The 10,907-nt window shown below is 51.5% G+C and overlaps 3 protein-coding genes and 1 non-coding gene across 4 annotated transcripts; 1 reads left to right on the top strand and 3 right to left on the bottom strand.

The window, feature by feature from the left end:
- Positions 1–182: 182 nt before the first annotated feature.
- On the bottom strand, positions 183–3,473 carry CTHT_0010620 (uncharacterized protein; the record flags this gene model as incomplete). Its single annotated transcript, XM_006691520.1, has 2 exons — positions 183–1,215; positions 2,284–3,473. The coding sequence occupies 2 exons, from the start codon at positions 3,471–3,473 to the stop codon at positions 183–185; spliced, it is 2,223 nt and encodes a 740-aa protein (XP_006691583.1).
- A 596-nt stretch (positions 3,474–4,069) lies between these two features.
- On the bottom strand, positions 4,070–4,191 carry CTHT_0010610. Its single transcript has 2 exons — positions 4,156–4,191; positions 4,070–4,105 (listed from the first exon to the last, which is right to left on the bottom strand). It is a non-coding gene; the product is annotated as a tRNA-Pro (tRNA).
- A 328-nt stretch (positions 4,192–4,519) lies between these two features.
- CTHT_0010600 (putative DASH complex protein) lies at positions 4,520–5,101 on the top strand (the record flags this gene model as incomplete). The annotated part of the gene is made up of 2 exons (XM_006691519.1): positions 4,520–4,660; positions 4,721–5,101. 2 exons carry the CDS (start codon positions 4,520–4,522, stop codon positions 5,099–5,101), a joined length of 522 nt encoding a protein of 173 aa, XP_006691582.1.
- A 1,765-nt stretch (positions 5,102–6,866) lies between these two features.
- Positions 6,867–7,856, bottom strand: CTHT_0010590 (uncharacterized protein; the record flags this gene model as incomplete). The annotated part of the gene is made up of 3 exons (XM_006691518.1): positions 6,867–7,379; positions 7,432–7,650; positions 7,767–7,856. 3 exons carry the CDS (start codon positions 7,854–7,856, stop codon positions 6,867–6,869), a joined length of 822 nt encoding a protein of 273 aa, XP_006691581.1.
- Between the last annotated feature and the right edge of the window lie 3,051 nt (positions 7,857–10,907).

Here is a 10,907-nt window from a genome sequence, read left to right as displayed (position 1 = left end):
AGTGTCTTCGGCCAAGTTCCACGACTGCTCTGACTACAAAACAGTAGGCTGACAACACCAGCACCATCATACCAAAATCCATGGTCAAGGCGCAGCCAACCAATGACATAATATGAAAAACACAATAGCTCGATTCCCTATCCAAAGACTACATGGTATCCGAGAATCGGAACCTCCTCGACCTAGATCAAACCCCCGTTACCAACCTTCAAGCTCTCCCCAGTACTAGTAGCCAACCTCAACATCTCCCTCAAAGCCCTAACCTCCGCTTCCCTCTTTGCCAGCGCAATCCTCAGCTCATCCCTCTCGCTCATCACCCTCTTGACTTCCTCCTCCAGCTCTGTGATCCGATCAAGCTTCTTTTGTCGACATCTCTTCGCAGCCAGATTGTTGCGATACCGACGAATGAGGGTCGTTTCGTCGACTTCATATTCTTGAATCTGAGGAGTTGTAGTTCCCAAAGTCTTGATGACCCGCCCATCCGCAACCGAATGCAGGATTGATGACGAGCCTGGTTTCCGACCGGGGCGACGTTTTGGTTCTTTGGGAGGAGGGAGCTTAAGACCCGGGATAAGCCCCGGCGTAGAGGTATCGCTTGTTTCGGAAGTTGTCTGAGCTACTGATGGCGATTGGCTGCATGTGATGGTTGCTGACTCCGGGGTAAGCGTTGTTGAGATTTGTGGTGTCACCAAGCTGTCTGAAAGCGCGGCAGGCGAGCTGCCAGAGCCAGCTGACAGGCTTGTAACAGGAAACGCGACGAAGGAGTCATCGGAGACTGAGACTGCGAGAGAAGGTTGAAGGGCGCTAAGACATGCCGCGAGGTCGGGATCAACTTCAGGAGTTAGAAGGGTCGTGTCGCTCAAGGTTTGAACAGCAGTCTCAACGTCAGCAGCTGTTATCGGCACCGTCTGATTCCATTGCAGCAAATCATTTGAAAAATCGAAACAAAAAAGGTTTTTATCGGCCAGCGTCCCCAAGCCAAGGTCCTCTTGATGACACAAGTTAGGACACGAAGACGGAGAAGCGGCGGACGTTGGCGGCGGCAGATGCAGCTGCGGCGGCCATTCTTGCAGACTAGTGCGGGCGGCCTCGTTGAAGCAGAGGCCGCAAGGGTGTTCAGGTGCTGGGAGGGTCGATAATGCTGTTTGGTGACAGTTGAAGGTGGAAACAGCAGAAAAGACGTGCTCGCCGGAAGGGGTTTTTAGTAGCCGGGACCTAAATAGAGCCACACCGGGTGTGGGAGTAGCAATTTTGAGGACCTGTTCCTGTCGTGGACAGCCAGTGGGTCACTAAATGGACTTCGGACGAGCAGCTGATCGGCATGATTCATGAAACTTTCAAAGAATATGGACATTTGGGTCTAGACGCTAACTGAAGCTCAGATTATCCCTGACAGTGATATCAAGAGACGCTGCAGCATCCTCGAGACGAAATCAACTAGCCAGGATCATAGTTGGCATTCGGGGCACGTCACAATCCATGAGGTTTCTTGGATTTCAACTCTCAACGCTCTCTTAAGGGCAGCGCTTTTGATGTTCTCTCAAATAACTAACGCTATCCTACAATCATTTTTTTTTTGCCAAATGCCGACCAGACGCGATCACCAGTCCGATGACCACCTCCACGTCCTCAAGCTCTTTAACCACTCGTGCTTCCTGGTCTGCTGCGCCTTCGACTCGCGGTGTCCCCGGTCCTTCAAAACCTGCTCACATTGACAGGTGCGATACAGGTTCCCGCAGTAGCTGCAAAGTGGCGCACCACACTTAGGATTCACACACCTGCAACAACAGTCAGCCTACAGCCTACTCTCTCCAATAAACCGATGAGACCAGAACTTACAGAACACATCCAAATTCGTTTCCTCCCAACAAACTTACGCTCTCCCCGCACTCCCCGCATGGACACCACTTCACCCTATCCCTCGCCCGATTACTCAAAGTCTTCCCGGGACAAACACATAACCTCCACAAAAACCGACACAGCTTGCACGTTACCCTCCCACAACGCTTACACTCCACCAGCCTTTGCGTCGACTGTACTCTTCTCAATGGGATAAACAACCCGCAGTTAGCCATATTAGCACAAAACAGTCTCTTTTCTAGAGGAGTATCCATCAGTTCGATGCGATCTTCCCACTCCCGTCTCACATTTTCTGTGATGACGGCCCGATTCGGGATAATCCTCCTCCCACAACAGCGAGGCGGAAAGATACTCAGATTCCGCAACGCCGCTTTAAAATAGGCATTTATGCACCCCGCGCAAAGCCAATGGGGACAACTGAACGTGGATTGGCCTTCGTCCTGTGGGAGCATGCGCAGGCAAATTTGACAGGTGTGCAGGTTGCGTGGTTTGAACTCGGGAATTTCTTGGATTTCAAGATGTCTAGGAAGTTGGGGGCTAGAGCTTGGCGCCGGTTCGGGAGCTGATTCTGGAAGTGATACTGGGGTTGGTTCGGCGGCTGGTTCGGGCTCAGGGGATGGATGAGGGGGTTCGATCGAAGTTTCGGGAGTGTCGGGTCTAGGTACTTGTGAAGGGGAGGCGAACGGATTGGACAACGTTGAGGGAGTGACTGAGCTTGGAGACTCTTGACAGATTTCCGAGGGCTCGATCATGGGTTGGTGTGGTCCGCTTGGGGTTGCTGAAAGAGGAATCGAGGGGTCAGGAGACTCAACCAAGGGTTTCGATACCTCAGTTGTATGCCCGCTCTTTGTCTCTTGAGCTTTTAGTGACATTTCTGCGTGATCGACAGGTGACTCGGGGTTTGTATTCGACGTCTCCAACGACCCATTCACTGGTTCTAGAGGCTCAGTTGAGGCTTCTGGAAGGGCAGCCGAGGATCCCGCGTGTCCAGCCATCTGGGAGGACTCAATCGAGGGATTGGAGGGACGACTTAGTGCTTCCATAGGTTTTTGTGTTCCCCGAGACTCTGGAGTTTCCGGATGTTCGGCCCCCGCATCGGCAGGTGCATTAGTGACCTCGGGGGCCTCTATCGAACCCTCTGAGGGTTCGGCCTGGTTTTCTGGAGATCCTGTCGATGCCTTGGTGTGTTCGTTCTGGGTATTCGAGGGTCCAGCCGCAGGATCTGGGGTTTCTGCCGGTGGTCCCAATGGTCCGGCTGCTGTTGTCGGAATCTCAATGGAGGATGCTGCCGGCCGCATTGGCAGAAAGAATGGAACAGGGCTGTTTTGCGGAGGGGCGACACCGTCCGGCGTGGGAGGAGTGGACTGCTCGTCAGTATTCATTCCATCGCCCTCGTCCAAGTCCGAGCTTTCGGTTGGTGTTACGAGATCAGGGGGGGGTGTCTCCTCCCCCTCATCTGAACGCGATCTCAGACCCTGGGAACTGGCAAATTGTGCCAGGAATGGAGAAACCTGGAATACAAGTTGCGCCGGCCCGGGGACAAATAGTGAATCATCCTCACCCATCTGCGCTTCCAGATCATTCCGAGTGTCTAGTAGCATGTCTATCTCCATCTCTGTGGGCGGTGCTTGGAACGTGCGTGGTCCGAAGGACCGGCCTCTTTGCCGTGACACATCATCACGACTGTCTTCTCGTAGAACCATCGGTAAGCATGAGAACTAAAATGCTGAGGTATGCGCTGGTCAAGAGTTTATAGGATCAGCAGAATGACGACTGGTGGATTGTTTGGTTAAGGAAACATCCGTGGTAAGTTGCATGAGTTTGGTGTATGCGAATGATGCCATGATATTTATCCTTGAAAGCAACTGCCATGTAGCGCCTAAGGGATGGTGTGTTTGCTGAAAGCCCAGGAAAGCGCATCTTCAAAGCTCTAAGCCGCAATCCCATGATTGATGCTGAGCCCAGCTTTGTCGTTTCTCCAACTTCAGTTCTAGGGTTCAGCCAACCCTGGGCGTATTTGCATCCCAAAGCTAATAAATCATAGATAAATGAGGATCCTTTCCAGGTTTTCGTTCTGTCAGCTAGGTAAGCACTGCTAGCGCCCACCACATAGTTTCCCGCTTTCTGATGGCTACTTTCGTCATCGCTCGGCTGAAAATCAAACCACCACCAAAAACTGTGCAAAATAGCAAAAGGATACCACTCAACTGGGCTCAATCGGGGATCGAACCCGAGACCTCGCACATCTCCGGCACCTGTTTTCGGGGTGAGGTCCCTCAGGAACTGGGTGAATAACCCGAAGCGCGAATCATACCACTAGACCATTGAGCCGTGGCGGCTGGCATACAGTGGTAAAAAGCGAAGACTCAATTACGCGCTGAGTCATTATTCCAAACCACAGAACATGCTTTGTAACGCATCTTCGTCTGCATTACTGAAAGAGCGAGTTGCCACTCTTCGATGTCCTAAAAAGAGCAAAGCTGCAAACAGTCCTGACCAATCAGCTTCTTCCTCCTCGTTAAGCAACCACCTGGAGCCCCACATGCCCCGCGATACATGCTCCTGGGCGCTGGGCTCTGAAATTAATATCAGCAATCAACGTCACAACTACAAGCCAATCTGTGATGACAACAACTCCCTCTGGCGTATTAAATCTAGAATGTCGCGTCAGAGCCCATCTTACGCTGATTGTGTCTGCTCTCTTCGGACCTCCCTCGCCTTCCTCGAATCCTCGGTCGCAACCCTCGACAACGGCGTCCAAGACTTCCCCCGCCTGTGCCACGTCCTCAGAACCGTGCGTGTACGTCCCCCTTTAGCCCCTTACTCTTCAAAGAATTAATATGCTCACTAATGCCTACAGCACTACGAACTAATCCCCCAGACAACCCTCGCCGCCGCAGAAGCTTCCCTCCGCGACGAAATCGGCCCGTTTATCCAGCTCCTTCTCGACCGTGCCGAGAAGCATCTAGATCGCCAGGCAAGGAGGATAGAAACCCTCAAGGCGCGCGCAGAACTCAACGCAGGGAGACTGTCGCAGTACTCTGGCGACGGACACAACAATGGGAAATTCTCTGGTCAGGGGATGGATTTCAGGAAGAGTCGTCCGCTGAATGGGGAGGCGGCTCTGAGGGCCAAAGTTGTAAGGCAGAGGAAGGAGGCGTTAAAGTATAGTGTTGAGAGGCTGGAGATGGAGGTGAGGCAAAAGGAGAGGGAGTTGAAGTTGAGGCTGGAGCAGGCTTGATGGGCAGGACTTAAAGATCACTGGGAACCAATGGTCATTTGGCCTGCATTTATGGGCTTTCCCATCGATGGCGAGAACAGATCGACGGTCACGAGCGGTCAGTCCAATTTGCAGAGGCTCTGGGATGAGTAATCTGTATCCTTATACTGGTACGATCCGACAGCCTTTGGATGGGGGCCTTCGGAGACAGCATGCTGAGCCGACCGACCCTAACAAGAACAGCCCACAGCTGAGTCTGACACTCGCCCCTACAAGAGGTTTGAGTTGCAGATTACAATTCACGGTCGGAGCATTGGGTCCATCTACAATTTGGACGCCGACAGCGAAGCCATTCGGTCGCCTTACCGCAACCAATCTAACTTCACGTTGCACTTCAAATGGGCCAGTTGTTTTCGAGGGGCAGTTGAAGACCTTTCTACCAATCTTCTTGCTGCCGAGCCTCTCTTAGATTCCTTAACCAATATATCGTCACTTATACTGACCACGATCACTCTACGAACCAGCAAGCGGGTCACGGTCATGAGGGCAAATTAGGAGGCTCTTCACTAGAGTAGCATCACCACGATGCTTTGCTGTCTCAAAGAAGAGGCAGCCCAACCCACACAACACGTTACCTCAACCCTTGATGCTGAATCTCAACACCAAGGATCCCTTCGGTCACAGATTACCGAAGGCCTGGAGAGCTGGAGTGAAAAGGAGAATGCGACCCTACAATTTGGGATAAATATCGTTGAGCAGAGGCTGTTACATGGTAACTTGCCATCCATTACCAGCAAACAATGTCCACCTTGACATCAGGTAGATCAGAATGTCACCCTTGAATCTACTCCGAAAACACAACTTCAGTGCCGAGGTCTCAGCCCATACTCATTGCTCTTGAAGCGCCAAGCTTCTCAGATGGGATGTTCAGTGGGCCATATCGGCGCGACGTAATACTGGGACCGCAAAACCTGAGGTTCATGAAGTCTTCACAATAGCATCCCATTCACTACACCTACCGCTATCTGCGATACCACCAAAGATAGTACACGAGGGAAAAACAACAGATTAAACAGACATCCATTTCAGACAATGCGAAGTACAAAAACGTATAACGAAGCGCACCATGAAAAAAGACCGAAGAAACCAACCAAGTTAGCCCGAAAGCCTAGAGTCTCGAGTTCGGAACAAGCCGCCATCGCAACCACAAGGCCCTCCCAAACCGAGCTGAGACCTAAGCCCACCACTGCCCCATTTTCAAAAAAATATTCTGTTATCCGATGGACCTCAAAGAGCCAAGCCTATCATGGAGGAGTATGTCTCCGTTTTAAAACAGCAACGCAACCATGCACACTAAATATCTCCCAAAATAAGTACCCATATTCTTTTTTAGCTATGCGGCCAGCTGTTACAGGATAGAAACCGTAAAATACTTCTTGGCTCCTCCCATCACATAAACTCCAGTCCTGCGGTTAGCGCGTAGATCGACCGAGAGATATCGGTATGGTATGCGCGTAGTCAGAAGTAGAGTCTTGTCGGTGTGCATCGCAAGGTAGAGGTAGGTAAGTTGGGTATATAGAAATCTGCGATAACTCCAATCAAATCGAAAGACAAAAACCATCCAGTCATCGAGACAGACGGAAGTGACCGAACAAAAACATATGTAAAAAAAACCCAGCCAAGCCAAGCCAAAGAAATCGTAGCATTCCCTTTCCCTGCCTCCGTCAAAACCATCCATGGTATCATACCAACGCACCCACATCTCCGTTCCTTTGAAGTTACCCGTTCATAACAAAATAAGGTAATTACTCGGCGCAATGCCCGTCTCACCGTTCGCCTTCCTCGCCTGCCACCACCGCCCGCTAACATCGCTAATCTCGAGAATCTCGTGCTTCTGGAACGAAATCTCGTTCGCATCCTCGGGGTTCGCCTCGTAGCTGTAAATTGCCTTCGCGCGATAAGGGTACTCCGTCGCAGGTGGGATTTCCGTGTCGGGATCGAGCGCGGTGCTGGTTCCCGCACCAACGGGCGTCTTTTGCGCGCCGCTGGCAGAGGGATAACCGAGCGTGGAGTTGCGCATGGCTGAGAGCCCGGCAGAGGGCGAAGCATTCTCAAGACCGTTGAGCTGAGTCGTATACATTTGTGGGGGCTGCACGGAGGTAGATGTCTCGGGGCGGCGGGCGTAGCCGTTCATGGTCTGGCGGTTGACCGACGTCGATTCCTTGGACAGAGCGAACGAGTCGATGTAGGCCCGGGGCACGGCCGACGGGGCAGAGCCAAAGTAGAAGATCCAGACGATCTAACTTGTTAGTAGCCAACAATACATTACTTCTAAAGAGACATACCGTCACCATGGCCAAGAGAATGAAACCGGCAGCAGCAGCCTCCCGAGCGCCAATGCTGGTGTAGATCATGCCATTAATGGCTGAAGTTGACAGCACAAGGCCGCAGCCGAGGTAGCCGACAACAGCGACATGATAGGTCTGGATGCTGTCTGAGGCCACGACGACAAAAATGCCGATGATGGCAAAGAAGTAGAATACTAGCGCCCAGTATGTAAAGAGAGGGAACTGGACATCAGTAGCTTTCGTTTGGACATGGGCAATGACGGAGGAAACAAAGGAGATGATCCAAGCAAGCTGCGACTATTAGCAGAGCCCAAGTGACCAACCCCAACGCAACTTACTGAAGCAATTGAAATTGTCGCAAGGGCAAAGGGATCACCAATGATGTTCCCCATATGGATGCCCTTGCGCCCATATTGCCTTGATTCCATCTTGAGCGACGGGGAATGCAGCGAACCGTATGAAGGCATGTATCGCCGGCCTGGTCAGACAAGCACGGTTGACGACGCGACAGCGGAGACAGTCGATCCGATGTCTTGGTTGATATTTTTCTGAGTGGCGATTCAATTGATGCGCGCCTCGCTGCTGAGCATGAGGGGGTTCGTCAAATCAGTGAGTGTGCCTTGTGCCTTGCGGACTTAAGACGAACGGATAGGTACGGCGACAGGAGATGTGATGTCGAGAGCGAAATCGGAAAAAGGCCGTTTCAGTCTTTTGGAATCCAGACTGATGCCAGAACTGGAGCACTCGTGATCGCTCGCGTGGCGCGGTCGCTCACACAAAAATCGGAATCGACAACAGGAGAGTAGTTAGGTTGGCTTGTTGAATCCGGGCGAGTGGTCGCGCCAACGGCACAGCAGCAGCGCAAAGCGAATGTTCGGTTGTGGAAGTGGGCTGCGGAACACCGCGCAACCCGGACGTTAGTCGTCAGGTCGGGGACTGGCTTGCTGACGTTTGGACTGATGGACGGAATGGAAAGCGTTGTGTGGTATTTCGCTGCCACGCAAAACTCGACAAGTCCCTTCTCAGCCAGCTAGCACACGCCCAAGCCTTCACAGCGTCAACAGCCGGTCAGTTGTGGGACGCCCTCCTGTTTTCACAATCGCAGTGACGGCCAGCGTGGTGCACTCAACGTCGAGAATTGCGCCGCTGTCGTTGTTGTCGTAAAAAAAAATGGGGGACCGAAAACAGTTTGAGTCGATGCAGGCCCAAAACGGGATGAAAAGAAAGTAGCTGACAGAGAGAGTGTGAGAACGAAAAAAGCCAAAGTTTAGGATGATGACAGCGAGTGAAGGACGGAAAAGAGGGGAGGGAAGAAATGGATTTCATGCGTGATGACCAGTGGCAGAGTGGTAGTAGCAGCCAACAGCAGCAGCTTTCGCTGGGTTTGGTCCCCAGCACACAGGCACCGCAGCATTCCTCGCTCACTCCCACTCTCTTGAGCTTCGAAAAAAGGGAGGCAGCACTGCCAAGGGGGGCTCACTGGCTGGAGCGATGTGAGACCTGACCGGATGGCCAGGGGACCATGGCCTGCGCTGATTGGATGGATCCAGCACGGATGGTTGGGTGGGTCTCCGCTTGCACAAAGCCCGAAAACACCCTGAGGTCCCGAGCTCGGGCCATCTCCACCTCTATCTGCAAGGCAGAAGATCGAGGCGTCTTGTCCGGTCCCTAATGTGGGTTGCGATCTTTTCGCGGCTACCGGCTGTTTGGATTTTTTTTTCGAATACAAGTCTTGTTAAGAATGTTTGAGCTATGCTGACGGCAAGCGGCTACGGATATAAGCTGGCCGTCTTTTTGGCAAAATTCAGCTGCTGGCTCCGCGCTGCCTGGAAGAGAAACTTCTTCCGCTGACTCAACTCTTCATGGTACTTGCTGCAGTTGCTGATTAAGAGATAACTAGCATAAAGTTATTTTCTGCATCCTTTAGAACACCGACGTGGCCTACACCGCAAGAGTGAGACAACAGCATCTCCTATGAGTTGATAGCTATGTTATCATACGGCACAGACTGCACGTTTGTTCAGTGAGACTCTGCCGGCAATGGCATAGCCTCAGCGGCACGATACGTATCCGAAACTCTCAAAGATCTCAGAGATCCATCTCAACACCATATGGGGAAAAGATCTTGGCCAACTGACTTCTTCAAGCCTGGAAGATCTCTCCCACCCACGCATCCGTTCGCTCGGTCAGTCTAACGCGAGGGCAGCACCCCAGTAGGCAGCTGATTGGCCGAAATAACCAGCCGTCCCCCCTGGAGCCTTGGCGCTGTGCCCATCGCCGCCCAGCCGATGCAGGGGATTGAGGGACTGGCAGTCCTTGTTTCAACTTTGCTGGAACCCCACCGCTACACAATTGCATTTTGATGAGAATGTGATGTGTCCTTGGGGAAAGATGTCAAAACGCCACTTCGAGCCGGGTTTTTTAGGACACAGACGTTGAGAGGTTGCAATGTGGCATTAAGGTCAATTCAGTTGCGCTCTGCTCAGTTGCGTTGCCAGAGTTCTTGCCGGAGTGCAAGGGATCAGACTGTATGTCAGCAGCCCCATCACGAGAAGGCTGTCTGATATCCACAAGCTGCACCCAGTGCTGGTAACGACAGGGCTGTGAATGAGTGAACTCCTGACCTGAACCCGAAGGACAGCAAAAAGCCTAAAACAGGTTACTGTTCATTTATCTTTGTGTTCTGGAATTTTACTGACCATTATTCGCATGAACCATGAGGAACTCCATCCTCCAAAGAATCTCTGCTATGTGAACCCATGAGGCAATCAGAAACCTGTTAACTTCAACAAGATGCGACAATTCCTAGGAATTGTATAGGCCACTGTTTGTGGAAGAGCAAGTAGGTTGAAAGTTTTTTTAGGTTGAAAAGTTTTTGAGCTAAGGCTCAAATCCAGTTTACTCAACTCACCTGTGCCTCACATGCAGCCAAAAAGCCAAGTTTCAATTCCATGCATATCTCCATCACAGAGCCATCTTGATCCACTAACTCTGTTCAACTCTGTTCAACTTGGATTCAAGTGGCTCCAGGTTATTGTTAAGCTTCTCGTATTGTTATCTAGCTACCATTATGTAGTCATCTAGTCGACTAGTTGCCAGCTTTATCACAGGCTCAGAGTAAATAACATCAGAGCCTTCTATTGCATGTTGTTACTTGTGAGGATTGTGAGGATGTGTTACCTACGCCAATACTCTTTAAACCAAACTATCGCGTTGAGAACGAGGACCTTGGCTTGTAGTTCTGGGAACAGCATTCAGAGAGTGATAGCAAGTTTTATCAGAACAACATGACCACTTCGCCAACTTGCCTCTTATAAGACTCCTCTCGGTTGTTCCTTGAGAGCTCTCCAATGATCGACCTGCACTCAGTTTTTGTGCCGAAGTTGTGTTTTGATAAGACAGGATTCTAACAAGCCTTGGAAAACACCGAGTTGTGCTCTGGCTCCAGTATACTGGCTCCTAAATCCTAACCACTAGCG

Source organism: Thermochaetoides thermophila, assembly GCF_000221225.1.
Source record: "Thermochaetoides thermophila DSM 1495 unplaced genomic scaffold scf7180000011814, whole genome shotgun sequence".
Classification (NCBI taxonomy): Eukaryota; Fungi; Ascomycota; class Sordariomycetes; order Sordariales; family Chaetomiaceae; genus Thermochaetoides; species Thermochaetoides thermophila.
This window is presented reverse-complemented; position numbering and strand designations above follow the sequence as displayed.